The sequence below is a fragment of the Temnothorax nylanderi genome, unplaced genomic scaffold, assembly GCF_030848795.1.
Source record: "Temnothorax nylanderi isolate EJ_2023f unplaced genomic scaffold, tnyl_v1.0 TNYL_tig0016_pilon, whole genome shotgun sequence".
NCBI lineage: Eukaryota > Metazoa > Arthropoda > Insecta > Hymenoptera > Formicidae > Temnothorax > Temnothorax nylanderi.
In genome coordinates this window covers 471,195-498,851 of record NW_027249078.1, presented here as the reverse complement: position 1 = coordinate 498,851, position 27,657 = coordinate 471,195, and the positions used below count along the sequence as shown (strand labels likewise).

The following is a 27,657-nucleotide window of genomic DNA, read 5'->3' as shown; positions in this document are numbered from 1 at the left end:
TTTATGCATATCTTTTTGCGCGCCGTCATTCTTACACGACGAAAAAATATGGAGCAAAAATATTGCTATTAAAAGCGTGAATTTATAAACAAACGTTATTGCGTTTCATTATCGATACCTATTATGCAAATAATAATAATTATTTATCTTCGTTATTATTATCATTACTATCATTAACGTGTTTAATTTGCGCTATAACAAAAGCTGTAAAACCGAAGTTCTCGGGGCGTGCAAACGAATTAATGCATGCACCTTAATTAAATCTATTAGCGTACCGAAGCGTACATATCTCTAACGGAACCGCGTGACTGCGATCAACAGCTTTAATTAGTAAATTAATAAAACTGAAATATACATAGAGTACGTCCTTCTCTGGGACGTTGAATTTTATAATGTCATAGCAAAATAGATATTGTTCCGCACGGTGGGTCAAATCAAATAAGCTCGAAAAGCTGCCTAATTAAACATTAAACTTCTGTGTGATGCCGTAACAGAATATTTTCGGATGCAGATCATTAACGCGAACGGATCAGAAGCGTTCGGCCATCATTATAATTATTAAACCATGCAATACACAGTAACTACTTATTAATTTGCGTATTAGCCTGGTAATGCATTTGGACACATATAATGCATCTTTCATCAGCATTTTTGTCTCTAATTAATGCATGTAGATTATATCCAAATTATATAATTTTGCGTTACATATTTACCATATACGAAGATAATTGACTGCCGGCGAAACGAAATAATTAACAATGCACTATTCACGTATGCACTTGCTTTTCATTTAAGAATAATTTAATTATTATCGATTTAAAATAATCACGCATAAATCCTATGCTTTCTAGTTGTATTTCAGTTATTTGATGCAGGTATAATCTAATTTAATACTCAATCGCATACCCCCCCCCCCCCCGCTTAGTGCAATCACGAGATTAAGAGTTAAACAAGAGAGACGTAATTGATTTAAATCCAATATCAAGAGCGAATTTGATTTATTGTCCGTTATTTTCCAGGTCAGGCAGTCTTGACAATAAATTGCACGAAACTATTACACAGCGCTTTCCACCGTAAACAACCTGGTTCATACTGCCGTATCCACGTATTCGCAGGAATACGTTTTTATTGCCAATACGGAATCGCGCGGGGGGGGGGGTATATATGCTTTCGCCGATACGTACCGTCGAATGAACAACCGGGCACCCGCTAGATGTGCGCGCAGACGTTGTACATCACTCACAAACGGCCTTTAAAATTGGCAAGCCAGTCTTCCGTTCCGCGGTAACCCTGATGGCTTCGGTGAACGGCTATAGGAAAGGCATTTGTATGCAGAGGACATACGGCGCAGGACGTTCCCTCGGGCGAGATCGTTCTACGGTTACGACCTGGCACCTTCCGCCCGCGCTCTCGTTCCCTCCCTTTTATTCATCATCCTTCCTCTCCCGCGGCATTTCTCTTTCGCCCTATCGAGAGTGAACTCCGACTCGGCTCATAAGTAACTCCCGTACGAAAAATCGCACCAAGGTATACGCGGATGTTGCCGATCACCAAGGAGCCGTTTGTAGCCGGCGGTGGAACGTTCGGTATTCCTATTACTTCCATTTAAGAGAAAGGGAGGTCTAAAATGACTAAAAAAATCTTTAGAGATATTTTTCGAAACATCGACTACAAGAAAGGGAGCCTAGTTTATGCCTCGCTTCTTCAATATTTAATTCAATGTCATTAATAGGTTCTTAAACGGTGAAGGAATAACCGTGTTGCATGCTGCTATTTGGAAAAAAAGTGACGAGTCGGTTTTGTAAGAAGTTGATCAAATTTTAATTACTTCGTCGTTATCCACCCCTGCGACTACTTTGCGAGAACGTTAATGAGACCTTTAACGACCCCATTAACGGCCCTTCGGCTTTAACGGGAGAAAATCTCCGGAACCTAAGAGAATACTCGTGAACAAGGGGAGAACGGAAAAAGAGTGCGAGTACGTGCAACAGCCGGTATTTCGTAGCAGACAAAGGACTGAATATATGCGAGGGTATAGTGAGAATGAGAAGAGCGGAAAGCAGATTTTCTCACCGACGGCGATAAAAGAAGCATCGTGAAACGATAAAGAACTTCGTTACTCATTAGAGGGCATGCTTACGTTTGACAAAATCCACCATGCAAATAACGAAAGAAGCAAAGATAAGGACATAACAGCAAAATCGAGCTTATCTTGTATATTTCGCCACTGCAAAGTGTTTACGATGAATTGAAATTCATGATTGTTTAATTAAAAATTTGTTGATATATTTTATTAAGTTTTACACACACATAAAATGTTTTATTTGTATAATAATCTACAAATTACCCTTATTTATCTCAACACTTTTAATCATTTCTCTTTTCACTGTACAATTGTTACACGTTTCTATTATATGAATTCCATTACTTCTTTTTTCACTTATATTCAAAACCATCTTCTTAGCGTTTACATCGCTTTTGCCTTTTCAGTCGACAATTATTAATGCTTAAAAGGCCGAGTATCTGGAGCAGCTATGAAAAATAGAGTGCTTTATTAAGTGCATTCGTTCTTTTCCTTTTTCACGCTAAAACAAAAGCATTCCGCTCGAAATCGTATTGCCTTGTCTATCCTGAAAGCATCCGGAGTCCCTCGAGTATTTTCTAGTATCTTCGTCTTTATCTTTACGAGTGAGCTTATCGGCGGTGAATCGAGTATGAATCTCCCGTAAACTCACTCGGAAAACCTCTCGATCCATTATCCTCCTTGAAAAATGCGAGCAGAAACTAGATTGACATACTCAATCAGCGCTCAATTTTTGCATATATTTCTATCGCGATTTCTATTTGGCTTGTTACATATCATATTCAACAAAAATCTTAAATGCGATTTCAGTACTAGATTTTGAAAAGGATCTGTATAAATATTTTTATGCCGAAGCATTTTTAAAAAAATTGAAATAAGAGAGTGCGTTATGGTTTCACTTGTATAATATTATCGACGACTATACTGACTGAATAAAAGCTCCACACATTTCTTTTGCTAAATGTATATTCTTTTACAAAATATATAATTAACATTTTATAGACGACTTAAAACTATTACTACGAGCATAATTACTACGATTATTTTACTCTTTTTTTCAACATGTTCTTATATCGTTACTATTTTACTGCGTTTGCTTTCTATTAGCAAAATGTCAGTAAATATACGGCATCTTTTGTTTCTTGCTAGGGTCTAATTTATGTGAATGAATCACAGGTCAGGTTTGGCACGTGCGAAAACAAGCACGACAATTTGTGGTACTACAAGTTCGTAGGCTTTTGCATAGTGGATCAACGGGTAACGGGTGTATTCTGCGCACCGCTTTCTCCATCACATTTCCCTCGAGTAAACTCGACGCGTAAACGACAAGGTTGGTCGAAATTGCCCAAGCTACAGGCTTTGATGTCGAGTAGCGAACCAAACAAATAAAGAAACAAAAACAGCTGCCGTACGCAGCATGTTATATCTTTTTTAGTGAAATATACTGCGAGATGATCAAAATATATAAAATAATAAAGCTATAACTTGCAAAGCTATAAAAGTATATAGAGAGAGCTGCGTTATTACTAAATTATTTTTTACAATTTTTAAAATAATTATTGAGCCCATTATGCCTACGAAACAGAAACATGCCACTTATAAATGTTTTTTAATCACGATTTAATATTAGAAAGTTGTAGTTTAAAAAAAATCTCTCAGCTTGTTTTTCCAAATGCTTTAGCAGTTAATTACTTTCGTGTGCGTGTCTTGAAAGTAAACCTGAGTATGTTATTCGGTTTGACAGTCCGCGGGTTGCGAAATCAAGTGTGTCCATCAATTCATGCGGGATATCATAGGATCACGCGCGTGCCTTCCTTTGTCCTCTCTCTCTCTCTCTCTCTCTCTCTCTCTCTCTCTCTCTCTCTCTCTCTCTCTCTCTCTCTCTCTCGTTTCACGTTTTCCTTCGACAGTATCCGGAGCTACAGCCGATCAAGAGCGGCTAAACGTCACGCTTTGAAGTGGAGCATCGAGCGAGAGGAAATCAGATTGCAAAAAGCATGATACTAAATATACGCTTGGTCGCTTGTATGAAACCGCCACCGTCTATCGCCGACATCTTTAGATATCTGGACTAGACGAGATCTAAGATGAATGTTTCATATTTCGTATATTAAAGATCAACATAAGCAAGCGATTGACCCAGCTTGCTGGACGCGAAGAGATAAGCTTGCTTTTATTTATATTATTTTGTGATTTTCACACAACTTACAAGGCCATTTGTTTTCCGTCCACTTCTATAAATCAAGATATTCGCTTTTAATGCGAAATGATTACTTCACAGAACTGAATAATATCTGTATGTGATATCTACATCGCGATGTACGAACGTATTGCAATTTATCGAAAAGGAGGCGATAAGTTCCGCAAAATAATTTTGTCTACCGCAAAGAGTACCGCATTACGGAGAGCGCCCCGTCCGCAAAAAGTCCCTCGCGAAAGATTCCTCGTGTTCCCAGGATGAGAACGACAATGAGGACCACATACGGTACGAATGGAAAAAAGTTCCCAACGGAATCGTGGAATTACGGTTATGATGATATTGGCGAAAGTTTCGGGGGAAATCGGGACACCGCCTTGCGGCCAGCCGTTGTCACAGCTGCGAAAACCCTAAAACTCGACGATATTGCACGCTCGGAGCAACGTATATCTTCGCCTGCGCACACATATACGCATGGGAGTTGACGTTTCCAATTTTATTATTCGAATGCTCTGACCGGAGCGATCTGATGACCACGTGGTCATCGGAAGGAAATGACCTCTCTTCCTTTCTCCCACGCAATACGTGACACACGTGGCGCTCGTTCCTGACAATTTGACACGGGGACGGTTGCCCGGGCGATTGATCTCGATTAAACGAAGTTCTCACAGTTTACTTGTTTCTGGGTTGTTTTCCCCCGTGAGCGAAGAAGCTACAGAAACACCTGCGTGATTGGAAAAACGAATAGATCGGATTTTCGGTGAACAGCATAATCGATGTCGACAGGAAAGTAGAGTGAGATTATAACATTTGAAATGGAAAAATGATCCTACATTTTTTTAACTTGTGTGAATGTTATGTACTCTGTATTTGACTTGTGTGATGTGTAATACAAATTTTAAAATAAACTTTTGTTTAACATTCTAATTTCATAATACAAAAATTTAGATCTTTGATTTTAGCATTCGGTTTTTACTTCTTTTTTTATTATATGCTAAAAAAGAAGAAAATAGAGTGAAATAGAGTGAAGTGCAATAATCGTAAAATATGAAAGCTAGTAGTGAGATTTGAAGAATTAAATAAATTTTCTATTCTGTATTAAAAAAGAAAGATATAGAATATGATGGAATGTAAAAACGAACGATTGGAACGAATTTTCCAAGTTGAATAAAATTTCAATTTAAAAATATACATATTATCTTTCAATTGCAAGTATAATACATTAATTAAGTGAATTTTAAAATAATGAAATGCTGTTGCGAATAATACGTAACCACTGATGATAAAGTCGACTTCAATATTAAATGGATCTTCGATCATCAAATATCGTATTTGCCCATCTTCTCTTCTGAAATTACGCTAGTTGAACCTTGTTGCTTAAATTACCTACAATCGAAACCGGCGAGCCGCGACATATATCGACGTGTCTTCGATTATTAAAGACTCCGCGGAATCCTCGTATTTATTCTCCCCTAATCCTCGTCTTCGCTCAGCGGCGATCTTTCCCCGCCGATCCGATCCCGTGGAATCGCCCGAGAGTAAATTGATTTCTACGAGGTGTGGCCAGAGCGCAGAAACGATAGCTCCCAGCTAACCGCAGGTTTCCGTGGACGGCCGTAGGGCACGGACGACCGAGGGGTAAAGGACGGGGCTAAGCAAAGTTGTACGGCTTCTCGACACTGTCTGACCCGCGGATTATCGGCTTAGTCGGATAGCCCCCGTTTGGGTTATTTCTGCGCGTGGTAAGGGCTTGCCCAGACGAGGGTAGCCGTAACACTGATTTCCGGCCTCTAGCTTCGGCAGCGCGGCCACCGCATTCCTGTATTCCTTATCGGCGAGATATTCGCGTATCTTGCTCCCTCCGCAACGTAAAGACTGCGAAATATGCTATCGCGCTAATCAGTTAAGCAAGATAAATTAGCAATCGTAAAGTACCTAAGGGAATTGTGTAAGGCATTAAAGTGAATTGTCATTAAAGCTAGCTCGATTATTTTCATCGTGTGCGCAAAGCTGTAATAAATGTTTTTTATTTGTTACCGGACAATGAAGAAATTAATCAAAAATAGAAAAGAATTCTTCTACTTTGAGAATCTTTCCAATTTGACTGGTACATCGTCGTGATATTTACATCATGCTGTGACTTAATAATTATTGCGGGTTGCAATTGCATATGCACATATCGATCGTTAGCTCGCAAATAGCTCTTAATTTTCGTTGTTGCTGCTTTAATGCTTTGGAAACTATCGTGCAAATTGAGATCCTTGTAAATTAACGCTTCGAATACATTACAGTTATACAGGATGTATCATAACGTGCGGACCCGTATCAGGGAAGAATTCATTGACAAATTTGGAGTCTGTTTTTCGTTACGCTTTTGAAACAGGTTTCGAGAGCAATTTGGCTGCAGAGTTTTTTATACGAACAAAATGTTTCTCGCGCAAGGACCTCTATCGTTTACCATCGATCTTTTCGGATTTTGGCACAACCTTTCCTTGTTACTCATTTCCTCCCGAAGCACATGAAACTTGTGTAAACTCTCGTACGCCCGTGGGCCAGGTACATGAAAACCGCACCGTCGATTCAGCAACATTTCATAAAGAGCGGCTTTTCCGCTGCGTCGACGATATCACTTTCCTCCCGGCGCCGCGACATACGGCAGGGCCACGTTACATAGTAAATATCCGTGCTGGCGGTGTACACTTTTCCGACGAAATTCTCCGAAAGAATCGTCACTTTGACGTATGTAATTCCACCTATTGGCAACAGCAACGTTGTGCAATACGTGGCTGGTCGATACCTCTCTTATGTGTGTATATTTCACGCAAAAATTTGAATTATCAAAAAGATACTTTTTATACATTTATATTCCGAGCATTTTCATATCAATACTTTATGCTATATATTTAGGCTAAATCGTTAAGAATATTTTATATTTATTGAAAAATATATTTTTACATAGTTCGCGCCAGCCGCACGATTACATCTCGGTTGACGTGATTCACGGCTCCCGAAGATTAATCATTGGGACTGCGATTTTCAAAACTTCGCGAGCTAGTTTGCTACACGCCGTGTATTAAATTTTCGAAATTGGATCCCCGGGGAGGAAAAAAAAGAAGAAACTATCTCTCGCGCGAGACGGGTAGTATCACGTACGCAATGTTATTCTTTCTCGTCGAGGCGGAAATTCACTCCAACATGCCTGGCAACGTGTATAGAACGAAAATTTTGTTTTTTATCGAGGTAGAAGCCCAATTTCGAATCAGTTTGAGAAAAGGTGGAATGTTTCGATATAGCGTCGATAACGGAATAAAAACCGCGTGATAATTTTTTGCAGTAAACATTTCATTAATTCCAACGTGACGATTTCTGCAAAGCGAAAGTCAGAGTGTAAAAATGCTCTCTCTCTCTCTCTCGTCGGGATAACGATACAACTTCCACGAATCTCCACGGGCACAATGCTCGCCCGTCGTTGAAAAAATCATCAATGAAACGCGAAACCTATGGAAGAATTCCTGCTCGCGCGTACCGGCGAAAGGGATCGCACCGGCTCGCTATTCACGCTCTCGCGTTATCCTTTTTTTTTTTTCAAAAGTATGTCAAATAGGCAGACGGCGCGTCACAGGGGCTCTCGTTTTTTTCAAAACGCTTTTCAGCGCGATTCGCGGCTGTCGCGCGCCGTTTGCCTCCGGGCAGGCAACAGAGGGAAGATCACGCGAGGGACGGGGGACAAGGCACACGACGGGACGACAGGGGCGATCCGCAGTTGCCCGCTACCCTTCAGGACACATAATGCACCGCGGGTAGCCCAAGGGAAATTTAGCGGACGCCGTGAAAACCGTTGTTTTGTACGCTTATACCGGCGTACACGCGAGACCGGATCCTACGTACGTATACGTAGATACGTGCGGTATAGGACAGGGTAGGATATAGGGTAGGGGAAGTAAAAAGCATTCCCGCGCGTTCCCGGCGCCGGATAATACCGTTAACGTTAACTCTATGAGCTACGGGGACGCAAGAAAAATGGAAGAGCACGCGGTAAAGATGTCTGTGAGGCGCGGACCTCCCGTCTCTCGGAAAGTATAAATGTATAATACGCGAAAAAAAGGCGCACACGCGCGGCGGAGTGGTGCCACTTCGGTTGCCTGCAAATTTAATTAGCGTTTCTGTCTGCCGGATGCATTGACCCCGACGCAACGGGATTACTCTCACCTGATCATCCGGAGGAGACGAGTTTGTACACGCGCTCGCGTATATCCCGCGAGATCGATTAATAGAAATTTTGAATACGGATGATTTAATCAAGAAAATCAATGCGCTCTCTCTCTCTCTCTCTCTCTCTCTCTCTCTCTCTCTCTCTCTCTGGCATGTAAAACCCTATCGCGACGAATCCCGAGGTGTGTACTTTATATCGCGAATACGCCAAAGGGATTGGCGCCTATCGGCGCGCGCTCCGGCTTAAAATCTATAGAGTGAAATTTCAATGCACTTTTTCTCTATCCGCCTGATACTGCCCCGGATTTGAAACTAGGAAGAATTCCATATGGTGTGACTATACAGGTAGTTTCAACGCTGTGTGTTGGTTTAAGCTATGCGATTTATTTGCACTGGCTAGAGAACATTTCGGTTTACATTTATAAAGGTTTCGTTGTATAACCAATGTGTTCTACATCTTCTTGGTTTCGTTACATTTTGAAACTAATTTTATTATTATTGACTTTGACGTTTTGATGTAATTAGTGAGGAGTAAATTATAATTTTTTAAAAATAATATTTCTTTAAAAATTTTTTATACGTACCAATATATAGATTTCTTTTAATGGAAAATTTTGATTTGTGATAGTAATTCTATTGTGTCTTAATGAATTTTCAATTTTTCAAATCCCATCGTACATCGTGTAATCCCATATGTTAGTATTTCTATGTTAATATGTTATTTTTCAAACTGTATGTTTTGTGCATGGATATTATTGTAAAAGAAGAGAATCGCAGAAGATCTAATTAAAAATAGTTTTACTAGAACATTGAAAAGTTTGAACATTATCAAATTGACGAGGCGCGGTTTAAAATTAATACACATCAAGTGACCCGAAATTTTGATAGTCAAATTTAATTAACTGTTATCACTCTATGTCAATGATATGCAAAAGGTACATTATCATAATGAAAATACATAACAGGGAGCGATGTAATTAATGTGTGCCTCCCCTTCTATTACAATTACAAATATAATTGATTAAATATTAATTAAAGCCAATGCGCTGTCTTCTAATAACGTTCGTCAATCTTGCGTTTAAATTCGGACGTATCACCGTCAGCCGTGGGATGTTCGAATAAACGGTGAAATAGACACCGCCGAGCCTTTCCATTTGTTCATCCGCGTAAACTCGTTTCTCCGTTCTGCGAGACTAAAACGACCAGCTCTTGGACGGTAAATTAGGGACTGCATAATATATTCCCTCCCGTGACGGCGGCACAGAGTGAAAATTCTGCTTAAAAATTCAAAACTTGGAACGAGAGACCTAATATGCGCGCCGTGCGAACTATCGCTCATGGGGCTGAAAATGTAAGGAAGAGAAATGACTCTTATGACAGAAACTCAGAAATTTGGACGAGGTAAGATAAAGGTTTCGCCAAGTTTGATAATGGAATGCCCGCCACTTTTGTTTTGCATATCATATTGTTTCTCTGTAAATGAGGGAAGAGTTGTAACATTTTCGAGAGTACCTATACAACGAAAATAATGAATGTTATTTTACGCTTTTAAGATATAAAAGAACTGTTGTTCTCCATTCATTTTTACTTTACAAGATATTTTCTGTTGAAAATTTTCAGATTATTAATTCTTCTCCAAAGTATTAATTTCCGTCTACATGTGCTTGCACATATTATAACCTTCAGAAATTAATAAGAAATTCATGATACAAAACAAAATAGATATCACATAATTAGTAGGAAAAAATGTTTTAAAAATGAAAGAAATAAAATGGATTGTTAGGAAATATTTTAGGGAATAAAAACATAATTTTCTAGCAATTCGTGCAGCTTTAATTTGAAAAAAAATTCGGTACTCTTTTCAATACGACATCCACGAATATCACACAGCGGTGTTTTACAAAATCAACAGCTCTAAAAAAAAAGTGAATCGGTAATAACCAATCGGATCTCTCTCTCTCTCTCTCTCTCTCTCTCTCTCTCTCTCTCTCTCTCTCTCTCTCTCTCTCTCTCTCTCTCTCTCTCTCTCTCTCTCTCTCTCTCTCTCTCTCTCTCTCTCTCTCTCTCTCTCTCTCTCTCTGTCTCTCTCTGTCTCGCATTCAAACGAAACTTTGAAATAAGTTTGATCAATCATAGAACGCTCGAGAATCTCAGCGAATCGCTTTGTTTGACGTTCAATTCGAAAACTGAGAGCCGAGGAATTTGAAAAAATCCAATTCGAGTGAGAGAGGGAGGGAGAGAGAGAGAGAGCTCACGTACGAGAGAATTCGCGTTTCCTCTACGGTCGACAGACTGGAAAGGAAATCCATTCGCTATTCGCTCAGTTTTAATACGCTCGGACAACCGGCATATATACATCCGTTTCCGTTTTCCGGCGCGCCGGCCGACCGGCCGGCCGCGTTGTCCTCCCCTGGCATCCTCTTCCGTCGCCCATCTCCTCCGCAAATATTCTCGCCGATCCTTCAATACCTGACCCAGACCAAATGCTGTCCAGTGGAAACGGCGTTTTCTGGAGCGCGAAATTGTGACGTGACCTTTCTCCGTTCTGCATAACGCCGATATCTTCGCCTCGGATTCGGTTTTTTCCTCGTTTCATCTCGGAAGCATTCAATCGTCCATCTTGAAGGGAAAGAGGCAAAATGTTATCACAAATTTCGTCGGACTTGACGTATAAATCGCTGAATTGTCTCTCAGCAACACTTGCTATTATTATTTTGCGCATCATGAAAACAAAACCGTGTCTGTTTTTTAAATCGATTAGAATTAATAGATTAAGTTGTTTTGAGTGATTGCCATGTATTTGATTCAACTTCATCAAATATGAAATAACTACAGCAATTTCATGTTTAATTGAAAAAATCGATAATAGTGATGTACTAATTTATTAAAGTATTAATTTGTTAAAGCTTCCTTAACCAAATCGTTGATTTTCTAAAATTCTGAGATCCATATCTTCGCAGTAAGTCGCGTAATGCGAAAGCATTAATGTGAAAGGATAATTTAGAAAATTATTGGAGTTGAAATGTGATGTACGCTGTGTGTACGGTAACGATAATAACGATAATAACGATAATACGCGACCGTTTCTTGGTAAAGAACAGGGTTCTCTATGAAACGCCATCACCTTTCGTGTCGCACCTACGTCAGTCAACCCTGTTATTTGTAAGTAAAACGGATTTCCTACGTCGCGGAAATGACCACTCAAAGTTATCGGTAACGCAATGTAAGGGTAGTAATAACGCGGATCTTATTGAACATGAAGCTCGTTGTGTCACGATGATGCGATTACTCGGCATCGAATTAGCCATTACACGTGTCGGTAAAAGAAAATAATTTCTTTTTATTCTCGCATTTATATAATTTTTCAATAAATTAAATAAAATCTCAATAAATTCTTCAATAAATTAAATGTATCTATTATTTTTTCCTTTTATGCGTGAGCCTGATGGTCGTTTGTATTAAATTTTTAATTAATATTGTAAAGAACATTAGTTCTTTACAATGTATTTATGAATGAAAACAACAGAGAGAGATTCGAGAAATGCGTTAACGAATGCATTAATAATATGTGTTTATTAAAAGCAATGATTTTAAACAACTGTCGCTGACAGTAAAAGATCTATCGCGTAAAATTCTTCCGGTCGTAGAATCGACGGGAGATGCAGGTGGCAACTATTCGATCAAGTATATTTCGTGTTCTAGGGCCGCCATTGTCTGCAAGAGCGGTCCTCGGTGGAACGGCCGAGCTGCCATGCGATATTCGTCCACCTCATTCCAACGATTCCGCTATCTTGGTCGTCTGGTACAAGAGTGACGTCATTCCGATTTACAGGTAAGCTCTTAACTCCTGCTTTTTATGGTTCTTAAGCAAAACTCTTGGGAGTTAACTCAGTTAACGTACATCGCATGCGAGAAGTCGTTGAATAAAAGAGATACGTATAAGGTCATAATTTTTGCATATCTAGCATTTTTTCTGTTTTATTCCGATAAATATACTCTATATGTAATTTTGTAATATCAATAATATTACTAAGAACTCTTGGTAATTGATATTGTCTCTTAAAAAATCCTTCTAAGAACATTTTCCAGACTTTGGTAATCAAATATAATATTTGAGATAATATATGAATTAATAAGATTTTATTAAGACACACACCCAAGAAAATGTTCTCTCAGATTGGAATCTTTGAAATAACATTAATCTTTAATGAATTAATTATATCTCGAAATCAAATTAAAAATAACGAAATTAATTTTCGTTAACATGTTTTCAAAATGTAAGTTGTATCCACATTTAATGTTGTATTTTTAGTTACATATCTCGTTCAATTTTGTTTAAATAATAGATGTATACGAATCAATGAGAAAGAGAGAGAGAGGCGGAGAAGGAGGAGGATCCAATGTTTTATTCAGTAGTATAATGATTAATTATTTCTTCCTATCGTCTCATTCGTCTACTTTTATCATTTATCTTTTTTTTTCATATCGGAGTTAGATTACCATTACTGTAGGATTGTATAAAAAGTCAGTATTCTAAATGTACGACGTGTTTTCAAGCAAGCAAAGACATAGCCTCAGACATAGCATTACGTAATTATCGAATGTTATAACGAGCTAGTCGTGTCATAGAGTCGCTGTGTTTCATTGCATGGTGGATAATTATTTCTTCCTGCTGGCTCATTCGCCTACCTTTATCACTTATCTCCTCGTTCTGTATCGGAGTTAACTTACCATTGCGGTACGGTCGTATAAAAAGCGAGCACCCTGGATATACAACGTGACCTGGGCTCGTTAAATGTCACGATAAGGGCGACGATAGGAAGAAGTCCCGGGCGAGGTTGGTCCACGTAAGCGATATTCACGCGTGCGGCCACTACACTCGCGTGTAGCGAAGCAGGGCCGGGGGTCCGCTTTCGTGTGCGGGCTAGACGTCGATTTTTCGATGGCAGCACCCGATACCGGCCGCGGCGGCCAGCCAACCGCTTTGCGAAAATGTGAGCTCGCCCGAGCACGAATCCGACGAGGCAAAAAAATATACAAACTGGGGGTGGCTAAAGATGACTTTCATATTTACGGCCTCTCCACAAACATTCCACCGGTCGAGTAATCATTGTGGATGTATTATACGAGGGGTACCCGAATAGACCGACTAATGAAATTTAAATTATAAATCCGTTGTTATCAAGAAATAACAGAATAGTTCTAGTCCAGTTTGCATGTATGTACGTCTAATAGAAAAAATATAGAAAGAGTATGGGCCACTCACATATATTTTAATATCCAAAGTTGCATATGTCGAAGTTTCAATATATGTATACACATCAATGCACACACATATAGACTTATTAATTTTTTAGTATACTATACATTTTGCGTACAGAAAAAATAAAATAAAATATATTTCCTTTTTGTTTTTTGATCATTTTTCTTTGGACTATGTAAAAATAATTAGCGTTAGTACCCGAAAAGCCATCATCCTAATGGCAAAGTAAATTCCTCGCAATCGCATGAAAATGAATTAAACGCAATTCCGCGAAATATAATCAAGCATCTCAAACATCAACTCCGGCATCGGTGTAATTAACTCTACGTTAGCATAAAACAAATAGTAACTGAGTTACGAATCGGTTATACTGGGACTTCCTAAACTTTCCCTGAGTCGATTACGAAAGCTTCAAATCTAAATGTCTCCTGCGTCTTTGATATTATATAAACTGATACGAAACATAAATATATAATGGTCTAAATATAAAATGGATGTTTGAAAACGCGCGCTACGCTCCTAGACAACTCGCGAATAGTAGTTTGAGGGCCATTTCGCGTTACACGAAAAATATTGCAAATATTATTCTTCGATCGCACGAGGAAAAGCACTCGCACGAAAGCCAGGCTACTAAAAGATTGCTCGTTGGTACGTCGGTGCTGGATAAAATCGTCGGATCGCGAGTCACAATTCACAACGTGGAATTGAAAGTCCGAATGAAAAAGCGATGGACTGTTTGTTACATTTTCCTCAATACGTCAACCGCAATCAAATCGGCAGGAGTACTCACTCGTCAGATAGATTTCTCTATTCCGTTGTCGGCATACTCGGCATGCAATTCGCTGTCTGTCACTTATGTAAAGTTGCCGACAAGACGAACGCGCACCATTGTCAGATCCATTCATTTTCGCGCGCCTCTTTCTTATATATACTTTTTACTTAAAATAGAAGAAATATAGAAGGATAAATTCTAAATTCCATTTCCTGAAATCGTGTATATCAAAAGCCTTAAAAACGAAAATCTGTTTTCTTTAGCTAAAAATTTAATTAATTTGAACGAATGAGCTTCACAAAATTAAAATATTTCCTCTCTTTCGAGCACTTGTACATTTTAAGGTGCGCGGATTTGAAATTTGGAACGTATAAAACATTGCCGCACATTTAAATTTCAAAGTAGCAGAGATGAATAAAGATAGCTGTAGATAGAAAACACATGTATTTAAGTAGAAAAGATTAATTCTGTAATATGAAAATTGAGCTTGTCAATATGATCACGAATTTTTGAATGGAATCTCTGACAGGATAAAGAGCTTTAACTGTGAAGTTCATAGCTTCGGCTTGTGAATCATAACGGAAACCACGATTGATGCTGTAAATACTAGGTTCGACGTATACATCCGCAGATTAGTCGGTAGGACATATACATACAAATTAGATCTTGGAATCTACTGTTTACAGTGTCAAGAGTGGTTGACTCTCTCTGTTGAAGTAACTGTTTTCAAACCAACAATTAGAGTCCATAGTTGCGGTTGCTTGTTCTAGATTCAATGTCGCTTCGTTGCACGACAGAGTTTTGCACTTTCTGTTTGTCGTGTCTAAGTCTGAAAGGGGTCGCGGAACGCCGCGTCAAGCTACGACATAAGTGTACATGCCCGTGCCGAGTGTTGTGTCGTTAAGCGGCCGTCCTCGCGGTCGCTTATCAATTTACAGGCGATTGAAAGAAGCCGCGCGATCTTAATCAAATTAATCGCGCCTCGAGGTGTCGGGGAGATCCCGTCGCTCTTTTCATTACGGTAATGCGAACGTCGCTATCAACTAATGGAAAACGCGCCCGGGGCAGCCAGTGGGAATTACAATGTGCATAAAGCGTAAGTAAACATCGATGTACCTCCCGCCGTTAATTCCAGCGACAATCGTAAACCGTTCATATCCGTCTACGGTCGCTGCGGCTGTGCTGATGCTCTTAATGAATTCTATCGAGCCACTTGCCTCGAGAGTATGTCGTCTCTCGCGGAATTGCTTCGCTATAGCGCAGTCGAGAGATAATGGAGTCGCATGCTGCGGAACTCGTAAAAGGGAAAGAGCTAGACGCGCGAGAAAGGGCGACAGGAGAGAGCCGTATAGAAGGCAGGGCGGAAGGCGGAAGGGCGCCAAGACGTTCCGCGAGATAATGGTGTATCGCGCCGGTGGCGCGATTTAAGGGAAGCCGCTTTGTCAAACGCCGGTCATTTTTCACGGTCGCGGTATGTACGTTATTCGTCACGTAACCGATTTTCTGTCTATAACAGCTTTCGCCCGGCATTGAAAACGTCACGAGAATCCGCCTCGTAAATCACGTTAGATTGTAAAATTGACGCAAGTCGATAAATATATATCCGGACGATGACATTGTACGTCTCCGTATGTCGTATCGATCACGTCCGAAGGGAAGAAGTTCGCGCGCTTTGTGGAAAGAGACGTCGATCGTTATATTCGTCGCGCATTTAACCGAACGTAAATACCGCGGTAAATTTTACGCTCATCTTCCGTTGACGTCAAACGCGACTCGCACGTTTGAAAAATAAAAATCAGAATAACATTTCTACGTTAAACGCAGGTATGGAGTGTAAAAACTTTGATAAGTATTTCTTACTTATTCGTCGATCGACGAGAGGATTGGGGAAAGCGCGCGAGAGAGTAAAATTTCAGCTAGATTTTAACTAGATTTTAACTAGATGTTAACTAGAATAGCAAACGAGCGTGTCAACGGGTAATATCTTCCTGCCTCGGTTAATGTATTTCAGTCTCGAAAATTGCTCTGTATTAGCTATTATCGGCTTTATTCATGGATACGTAATTTGCCAGTCACTTTACTTCAGACATGCCGACAAATCGATACTCCGATAAGGACTGCCAGATAAGTTTAATTAAAACGATATTAACGGAAAGTCGATACAACTGTGCACCGGTCCGCGAGCATAAACATTAATCTTCAAAATCTCGATATCGCTTTTATATTATTTGACGAGCTCAACGCAGGGCGTTGAGCATTGCACGTGAGACGCTTAAAGTAAATTGTTATCAATTAAAGATACATTGCACGCGCGCGCGATCGTGTAATGAATATTAGATGCAATAAATTACGACGTGACGTTGCTATCGCGCTAACGTTCAAATTATGTCGTTTAATCATTCAGTCCTCTCCTCGGCCACCTTTTAATGATGTCGAAAGGCTTGAAATTCGTTCGCCATAAAGTTGGCTTAACATGGGCCGACCACATTACGCGTTATATTTACATTACGCGACCGCGCAATTCTGTTTTGCAACCCGCAAACTTTTAAGCACCTTGTTATAACGCCGCTTTGGCGAAGTCAATATATATTTCAACGTTATTAAAATGCCTGGGAACCACGAGAGCCATGGAGTCTCTGGAAACTTTGATCTTTTATATGAATACTTTACTCTATCCGATTAAAATATTTTCGTTATTTGCAAGATATAATTTCGAATTTTCAACTTCTGGTCGCGAAATCAATATAACGGTATGAATAAAAATGGAGTGCTTATTGATTCTCCGAAACCGGTTTGATTTGCCGGTTGAACAAATTATCTTGCAACTCCGTAAATATCTTATTTCTGCGGTACACTTAGCGCAAACATGTGTTGTATCCCAATTTCTGATATTGCAACCTCATTTCACGACGGCTATTTCGCTGTAGTCAGCCAGCTCTTTGTTGTATTTTGTCGTGCCGTTCTCTCTGTGAAGTCACGAAATGTCATAAACGAATTCAATTTGAAGTTGAATTGGCGTACGCGAGCGTTTTCATTAACGTCAAATCTCCTACATGCGCGCTACATTCGTGTACGGACGTGTAGCGATCGTTGCATTTTGCGTTATTACGAGACGCGTTTCGTTATGTATCTCGTAATCACAGATGATATCAACTTGCCTGCTTTAGAAGTGTCGGGGTTGACGTGGGGCTATAACATTACATTTAACAATCGTGCCGCTGCCAGACGGATCAAAATACATTTTTAATTTCGAGATTACTATTCATCGAAATAAAACGTCTACAGATTTCTTCACTTTATATTACTTCCAAACTCTCTTGAGTTGATTTGCGGAAAAATTTATTATAGACATTTTTTAATACTGCACTAACATTAAAGAATTTTAAAGTTTAGATGTAAGAGACACTCAATTTTTTTTTGAACATGATATCTTTTATATTTACACAAACGCGAATTGGTAATCTCCATTGCGATTAAAAATAGAGATTTCTAAGGCTATAGCTTTCTTCCGAGCGTCTGTTATAAATATCGGAAAGCCATTATACCGTATCGTGCAAACGGGGAAGAAGCGTCAGATCTCGCCCAGCCGGCGTACGCCAACATGCTAATCTATCGCGCATTTGCATTACTATTTTACTGGTAATTATCGTCGATCTCGTTCCTTAGCCGTTACACGTGCGATCGTATACACCTGAATGTTCGAAAATAGAAACAAAGGCGGCCGCTTCTAGACAGAGGGATTGACGTTGCAAACGAAAGACGTAACAATTCTTCCGCGATGCATAAATATTGCATAAGAACTACGGTTGCTACATTCGAGCGTGCTGCAAAATGGAGATGTCTGTTATTTTATTTAACATCTTACACGTCCTCGTGCGGAAGTTTGCGATCGAATTAAAATTTTGAAACTTTATAACGTGGAAATCAATTGACGGGAGTGCCGCATACATAATGCCTATTGTGTGCCCTCGAAAAGAGGAAATTCATAATGAAACGAACGGAAAGCTAACATTGACGTTACAAGTTCATTATATTATGGTTAATGTATCATACTCAAGCAAGATACTCAAGGAAATATTGACATTTCTATTCGCTGCGCGTTTCTCGAGATGTCTAGTGGTTTTATTATATTTCAGTTATATTTACTCCATAAACAAAGATTACATTAGTATAACCGTCATTATCGTAATTTCTTCTTTCTATTTTTGTTCTATTATAGATTCATATTTAAAGTCGAAACTGTTCAACAGCTGATCTATTTCAGTACAAGAACCTATATACTTACTAGAGTTTTTTGAAAATGGATAAAAATAAAAAAAATTGATTTATTTTACAGTATCAATCGATATTTTTATATATAAATAGGGAGAAAACGGTCATCGTATCATCTATACTTCGTTAAAACGGCTGACCTTTTCAACATGCAATGTTATATTATTTCAAAAATACCCACTAATCTAAAAAGTTATAAAAAAATGTCACGCTACATTGTTATTTTTGTACGATTTTTCTCATCTTTTTACAAACGTATATGTTTGTCTAGTACATTTTGGTTACGTACGTGCAGTGTATGTTTTAGTAAAGATTTTGGCAGTAGTAGAACCGAATTTCAGGCAAACACAGTGATGCTATAACGGATTGAGTCAGACGCCGACTTTGGGTAAAGTCCACCAGACAATGCAAAATATAAGTCTTAAGTCTTTAAGCGTATTGATCGACCACATCGAGCAATGTTTGCTTCTTCCGATGTAGGACCGAAGTGTAGTTGAACGTAATTGCAAAATCGAACCTTAAATCACTCTGGACTTAAATATCGTGGAAATACGAGAAAAAGTTCTCAAATTAATTTTAAATCAATTTGTAATACATCTATATTTTTTAAATTAAAATCTTCTTTGACTGCTTCAAGTTAAAGGAAATAAAAGACGCTCTACGAAACTAGACGCAAAAAGACTTAAAGAACTTTTAATTTCTGTTTACGTTTTAGTTGTCTTAATTAAACGTGCAAAAAGAGAGCACGTTTATTTGTGTAACGTTAAAAACAGAAAGTAAAGTTTTACAAAGTATAACCAAGACTCTGGCATAAAGTAATGGAATGAAAATAATAAAGTCTGTAAATATAAATAATGAATAAGACAGTGGCATATTACGGTGGCGATATACGTCTCTCTTTTTTTTCGATACATCTGTTGTGCCATCGCTGACAAAATCGTTTAATTAAACTCTCAAACTCTCGGACTCTCGAAACTCTCGGCGAAACTGCCCTGTCGATATTTCCAAATGTAACTCCGGGAGTCTAACTCCTCCTCTAACGTCATTTGGTAGTCTCATCACGTTTTTTCAGTTACGCTGCACGGGGCCCGGGCTACTCTCGTAACTGCTATTAGCTCGGCCATGCTTGTCCGTCTACGAACTACCAGTCTGTCCGTCTAGCCGTCTGTACACGCACGGAAGCCGTCGCTTCGGTTCGACGGATTTTGATTGAATTTACCATTGAAGGCCTTTGATAAAATGCTCCGCGCGTAATGGTTAAAAAATCTCCGGTAGAAGAATTCCTTGTGAAATATCGTCGATTCACGAAGGTGGCGGGCGGTAATTTTACGACGCTTCGCATTACATTGATACCGCCGAACGTGGCACGTAACGCGATTATTCGTTCCAGCTTTGCGACGATGACGTGACGTGCATCACGCGCATCGAGGAGGGGGGGGGGAGAGAGAAGGGAGGACCCTTCTCTCATGGACACTCGGAAAAAGTACCACAAATTGGAGAGAACGTACGTAAGTGATCAAAGCAAAGTCCGCGCAAAAAGTGTAGCGCAAGAACGGCTGGAACGATGGAAGTTAGAGCGTAGTACGGCATATCTGCCGCTCGCCTGTTTGCTTTCCGGATAATTACGGGACGGCGGAGGTCGCGCTATCGCGTAGCACCGGCCGAGCGCAATTACGGTTTTCGCAAAAGTCACGGTTATAGTTATACTCGACGTCCCCTCTCTCCCCCCCTTCCACCGTCCGCTCGATTTACACAGAGGCGAAATATGTAATCGCCGCTCGCGAGATAAAACGCGGCGGTCATTTGGCATAATGGAGTTATGACATTGGAACAACGGGGTGTAGTCGTTACGCTTATGCTTATACATGTGGAAGCGTAACGTAATCCGAAACCAGACCGAAACTGGGTGAACTTGGAGGGAGAAAGGAGAGAGAACGCCAAGAGAAACGCATCCGGAGGAATGGAATCGCGGGACCAAGAATTGCGACGTGTCGCGGTCATCTCGGATGCGCTTGGGATTCCAGGACCGCGAGAATAAACGATATTCGCGCGTGTACGTCTTCGGAGATAATCCGCGTGATAAATTATTATTACCGACGTTCGCATCCTAGTCCGCACTTCCGGCCGATGCCACGCAGGCCTAATGACCGGGCCGACCGGCCTGACGACGCCGTCGTATCCGCCTGCGTTACGTTGACATGCATATTTATAAAGGCCGACCCTCTAGCCGGGAAATCGGAACTTCGTCGCGGGGAAAAAGAGAGAGAAAAAAAGAGAAAGAAAAAAAAAACAATAAAAATTGCGGGCCGGCGCGGCGGCGCGAGAGTTGCCTCGTCACCGGCGGACCGACGTCGTGTATTTTCACGCTCGGTTAACGAGCGCGCTGAAACACTCGGGTTGAGAAGAGCGTAACGACGCGACGTTGTCAACGTTAAGCCCACTGTTCGGATCGGCACATGGACACGCGCGCTTTATGGCCCGGATACGGCCGCACAGAGGTGCAAAAAGTGAAACATTGGCGGTTATCTTCGGCGGGGACTCTAATCCGTAGGTCGCGTTGACGAACAATGTCGCGCAACACATGTCTTGCTCCTGAAGTTAAAAAAAAAAGCTGTCACAGAGCGAAACGTTTCGGCTTTGAGATATGTAAAGGACTGTTATGACACGAAACTGGTCGATTTAACAGCTGGTGACCACCTCTCTAAAGGAAAGAGGAAAAAACTACACGCATTATACCCATGCAACATTTTACGCGAGCGTAATCCAACTCGCTATATCCCTCGTAATCATTTCCAGGTTGACTACGAACCAGCAGCGTCCCCGCCGCCCCCGAGGACGGGTGTGCACGCGAAACACCGTCGAGCGGCACGATGGCATCCACGTCGCAATCTAGTTTTCTTGCGTTCTCGACCCCCGTCCGTCGGCCCCGCCGGGAGTCACGAAACAATAAAAGTTCCACGACCGCGCGCCGAGCGTTGTTAAATAAATTATCCGGCTTCTAATTACGTGAAAAACAGTGGAAACTGCAGAGTCGGTCCCAGCGGTGAGCTTGTAAGCGACGAGTATGCCGAGAGGACGACGAGACGACGACAGAGGGGCAGGGAAGGGTGGGACGGTGGTACCTGGAGGCTCGGAGGGTATTGCGCGAGGGAACGAAAGGGGGATGGACGGGGGATGAGCAGCGAGAGAATGCGGGCGTTACGATGTTTCACATTCTACCTACAATCTCCTTCAAGCGCCCGCTCGTATTCCGCGTTTCTTCCTCAACTTCTTCCACTCGTTGCCATTTGAATAAGACAAATGTCTTTTGGTGGCGACGCGACGTTCCAGTATCCCCCCTCTTCGTGTTGCCCTCTAGTAGAGGGCCTCTACGCTGCCGCCGTTCTTAAAGACCCGTTTTTGTGTCTTAATAAATTGCTTTCTCGCGGGACGCGGACAACGGACGCCCCGCGTGTTTATACTTGACGAATCACTGCTGCGCCCGCGGACGCGAGCCAACAGGGGGTGGTTGCCGATAACGACGAAAGCAAGAAATCGCGTCCCGCGAGGGATGGGAAAGCGAGGTCTACGAAGGCGTCCGTTGTTCCTGACAGCTCGCGATTTTGTCGTGGTTTCGATGTGTACTTTTTGCGCGTACTTTTTTTAGTCATTATATATACACTGTCTCGGGTTAGGCTCTACCAATGGTCGCATTATTCCGTTATCTGTATAGAAGCAAGAGAACGCAAGGAATCTGAAACATCACGTGTAGCGTCCAGGCGATTCCAGCAATTTTGCAATGAAAATTGTTTCGTGATGGAGATGTTGTATGTGTATGTGTATCACGTAAATCTCACTGCTTGATACTTATTTTGATGCTAGATAATTATTTGAGCTTTTATCACGTATCAGTGTCGTTAAATACTAATTATATTGTAAATTTTGCGACTTGATTTGACTCATCAATTGACTGAAGTTGTTCGCCTGTCGCGCGAGCATTATCGCAACCTCGACACTTGGGTGTTCGAATTTTCGTCGTCAAATCAAGGGTCTGTCGTTGAAGATTTATGCGACGGTTCTGGAACACCCTGCGGGATACTATCCTAACAAGAGGAGTTTGTGTATCTGCTGGCTAGCTCATTCCTAAAGATAATCGTAGGTCTGAGGGGACGGGAAGGGTTGGCTGCGATGTCAGCCGCGGTGGTGGCTGCGTTGGTGGAGTCGTATACTAGGTAGCTCATAATGAAAGCAATGTGTCTTCATTTAGTCGGTTGTTTCGCAGCGACGCTACCCGGTATAGGAACGGTATAATAGAAGGTAACGGCGCCTGGATCTGTAGCATGGTTGCGAGAGCGCAAGGTGGTAGGTATACCCCCTCCCCGCTGTCACGCGACACCCAGAGGGAAATGGGGAAGGAGTATATTATACCGTGGGTTAGTTGCATATAGCCGAGGGACAATGCTCTTGTCTCTATGCCTTGTTTGTTACGACTAGCTTCTTCACCCCTGTCTCGCACCACCCCCTTCGCCATCCATTGCCTGCACCTGCACCGTCACCGCAACCGGCATTACCCTCGTTGGTCCTCTTTAAATCGTAATTGTACGCGGAAATACGCCGTGCGCGCAAACTGCACAAAAATTGAAAAGAAATCGATATTAATCTACTGCTGCAACCTACATAATTAATTGTTACAACCCTTTTGCGACCGACTTCGTTGAAGGCTCAAGAATTTTCAATTGTTTCGGTCACCACTTCCCATCTCACATAAAGACAAGGTCCTGGTAAAGTATTCTGGTAAAAAAAAAATTTAATCGCGCGGCAGGTGCTGCTCTCGATTCAGACACGAGATTCCCATAAACGGTTGATATGAGCATAAAAAAAAACACTTGAGTTACCCTTCAGCTCGACTGACTCCAAAGTATTTCTCTTCGAGAATAGTTTCCCGAGATAACGCCCTGTCGTGAAATTTTGGAAAGAGGGCGATATCCCGCATAAGAAGAAATTTCTCATAGTGGCTATAATACGAAGGAAGAGTGGTTTAATATCTGCTATTCGCGATTATCACGCATCATCGGATTTTCGGTGGCAACCGCGTTGAAAGGGACGCGTTGCCAATCATGTGTCATTTTCTTCGTGAGTAGAAGGAAATTCGACACGGAATCGATTTAACGTTTCGTTTTCGTCGTCATCTTCATGCGAATTCGAGCGAGATGAGACGAAGGAACGCGTTGTCAAAGTTTGTAGCACCCCTCTCGGGTACATCTGCGCTATATGGTGCAATTTGTAACAAAAGACTCTAAACGTCTTGGAATGGAACAACTAATTTCTCCGGCGCGCGTATAATCGACAATTCACTTTCGGATCGTTTATCGGTACCAACGTCTCCCTTCTATATACCATTTGTCCGAAACGCTCTGTGGACTTTAAAGTGTTCCTCATCCCTCCTTACCATCTTTTTCCTTTCCTCGTAGTTATAAACCGGCGGCCCTTGGAGTCGACTTGGAACCGCGGAAGTTCCAGCGTCACGGTCTCGTAATTCGTGAGTTAATTACCAGCCATCGTATTAGGCGTGTAAATGGGTAGAGGCGGTCGAGTGGATGGCGAAAGGTAGAGTAACAGAGAGAAGAGAGGGAGAGAGAGGAAGTTTCCGGGTTGTCCCCTTCCATTCGCATTCGAAATTAAAGGCTCAGTATACCGACCGCGATCAAAAGGGCTACATCATCCTACCCTCCCCGTATTCCTTCTCGCACTTCCTCGCTTCCTTGGTTTCGGAGTAATCGCGAACTTGGCGAAGACGCTAGCCCCCGGAATCATAACTACGCGGCTGTTGGTCACAGCAACGAATAATCGCACCTTTATGCCTCATTCCCAGCAGCTGTTGCTTCGGGATATTTCGGGCTAATTTCCGCGGCGATTAACCAAACACGCGCATTTTCCGGCAACAGGTAAACGCCGCGAGGTAAACGCCTCGCGGACGCAACCAACGGTCGACGATATAACGGGCTTGAGCTACAACGCGGATTCGCTATTAGTATGAATTAAAGTCGCGCAAACCGATTATTTTGAATACGCCGGTCATATTCCCGGGGAAACGGATTGATCCGAAACTGAAGCGCGTATTTTCCAGCGGAAATATATTGCATGATTGAAACTACCTCGATTTTTCGAGCCCCCAGCGGATCAAATGCCATTTCATGTTTATATCAATCAAATAGGGAATTACAATCAATCACGGGAGAAAGAGATACTCAGTGTTTTCACAAGTGCCTTTTGCGTCTACTAACAATACGTGCTAGATAATGGATTAATTATGTGTCAATAATTAATGAAAATAATTATTATGATTGAACGTCAATAACGATCGAGTTGGAAAAATAATGTCAAAAGAATAACAAAGAGATATTTTACCAACTAGTGATCTAATATTTAAACACATAGGGAATAATATTTATCAATAATGTAAGCAGAAATCTGTTTAATCTGTCCGACATTATCGGCACAAGTAATCGGAGCTTTCTTTGTAATCTCACTAGTGTTTCTCAATCCGCGAGATATCAACTTCATTGCTAGTTAATATGGTTAATGACCAGATTACTAATATCTTTCTAACGCGTGAGAGAAGTTAAGTAGATTAAAGTAGATTAAGTAGAGGCCTTTTTAAATAGAGATATATTACTCTCTGCTTGAGGTTTCGAAAATTATCGATTTTCGTGCAGTCTTGACTAATGGTATATGCATTACATGATTACTATTTGAAAATGAGCGATGAAGACAGGGACAGCGAGGTAATTCGAGTCTACAAACCGAGTCTGCAGACAGCAATGAAGAGTTAATCACGGTTCCACCGCTCGTTGTTGAGGATTATGAGTGTTCTCCGCGGCGAGGACGAGTTCGGGGACGTATCAACTCCGCGGGTTGATGACAGGACCGAAGTCGACGTGTTAATGTGGCCAGAGAGTGGCGGCTTAACGATCGTCCTCGAGGACAATGTGGGATGGCGCGCGACGATAGGTGGAAATCCTTCTCCCGACGGTACTCGTCCCTCTGTATGGGCATAACGACCGTGTGCACACAGACGTGTGCATTCGCCGACGAGCTTGCCGAAAGCTCCGAAGAAACATGTATACGCGGTATGTGCGCAATAATTCGAAAGTTTCCAGTCGTTTACGACGCGCAGCGAAGAGCGGCCTGCCCCTGTGGTTTCCGCGCCGCATGAAAAGGTCCTGTTTCGACCACGAAAACATGACTGACGTCCCAAACTACTCGTAAAAGTTTGACCCCGCACACCTGCATACTTCTCCACGACATTATCTTCCACATTTGTCAGGGAAGGCTAATCGATGGAAGAGTTTTAGGAGGAAGTTGGAGTTTTTTTGTTACAATGCAGCAAATAAGGTGTTCCATTTGTCATAGAAAAAAAATATAAACTTGCATCAGTGGATTGATGTTAATAACTATGATGCTCTTGATAAAAAAAAATATTTTTCATCAATTATCACATATTATTCACGTATTCTTCTTCGAAATATAGGATATATTTTTGCGTTACATATTGGCCATTTATTATAACGGAGTAAAATTAAAAAGAGAATCCCTGGCACATTTTACAAATATATTGTATCAAACGAGAGGGCTGGCATGCGAAAAAAATATGTATCATGACGTATATGACACAAAAAAAAAGAAATATTCTATCATATCAGATAATTTAGCATGACACGGTAGTGATTTGTCCAAAGTTAAATAATGGAGAATAAAGAGCAAATGGTCGATGTAAAGTATCCGAGTCAACCGCGTGCAGTGCATTAATTACATGTAAATAAATATACGCGACATGTAAAACAAATCATTTGTCATACGCGTAACTCGGGCGAAACAAGGACTCTCTTTTATGTTATAGTAACGTAATAACGTCGGCCACTCGTAGAGAACATAGATGTAATAATACCTGTCCGAAAGCACAATACGAACCACGCAAATGCGCTATTATTATTATGCAGCATGGTATGGTAACGGCACTAACTACAAACACCAATTTTACCGTAAAGTCCATCTCTCGTGCGATATAGAGAGCGTGCCCTAAAAACACGCGAGTGAATTCGCCTCGGCAATTCGCGTTACTCAACTCGAGATTTTAAGGTATATGTGCGCGATATTAATAAAATACATCTTGTTTCATAAAACGTACACGTAACTTTCCTACAATATAGCTATATATATTGAAGCTTTTGATGTTTTTATAATTACCGAGCAAATATTGGGGTGACGCATTTTAATATGAAATATTAATTTAAATTTTAAAGTCCTTTTTTTCGCGAACATCGTTGCATTATTTCGAATGGTCGCATTGCGATTATTTTTCTAGCTTCTTTTTTTTATCGGACAATAACCAGGCTTTTTTCGAACGTGAGTAGAAACGAAAGAAACCGAGAAAGAAAGGCGTGGATGCGTCGTCGGAAAGTGGAGAGTTATTTGCAAGATGGAAAGTGGCGATGCAAAAATAGGTATGAATAATGGGCGTCGCGCTGTATGCTGTATGGGTTGTTCGACTGCCGGCAGGAACGAAACATGAGAGAGAGAGAGAGAGAGCGCCGGGAACCTGGCGGAAAGACGAAGAAGAGGCGGCGGGAAGACATAATAGATAGATAATGCGGAAGCGTAGGAAATGGGATTGCAAATGACAGGCCGTAGTTGCTCATGATCGAAAACATGGTTGAGCGTTATCAGCGAGTACTTATGGCCGTCGTGATCGTTCCCGCATATCGAACGGATGCTCTTATTATCTTATGAACCGTAATACCGCGGAGATCCAGTCTCTCGCGATTGCAGCCATGCATTACGCGACGGGAAAAGTGTCTCGTGCCACTTGAGTTTGTCGA

The 27,657-nt window shown here is 41.1% G+C and overlaps 2 protein-coding genes across 5 annotated transcripts in view; one reads left to right on the top strand and one right to left on the bottom strand.

The window, feature by feature from the left end:
- Positions 1-27,657, bottom strand: part of LOC139768413 (uncharacterized) — a 370,378-nt gene that overhangs the window by 207,619 nt on the left and 135,102 nt on the right. The gene's annotated exons all lie outside the window — the stretch shown is intronic.
- LOC139768408 (synaptogenesis protein syg-1) overlaps positions 1-27,657 on the top strand; it is a 268,779-nt gene that overhangs the window by 180,357 nt on the left and 60,765 nt on the right. For all 4 annotated transcript variants that reach the window (XM_071698554.1, XM_071698556.1, XM_071698555.1 and 1 more), the window contains one exon: positions 12,195-12,324. In XM_071698554.1, coding sequence (XP_071554655.1) covers positions 12,195-12,324 — 130 coding nt within the window. The remainder of the gene's footprint in view (positions 1-12,194; positions 12,325-27,657) is intronic.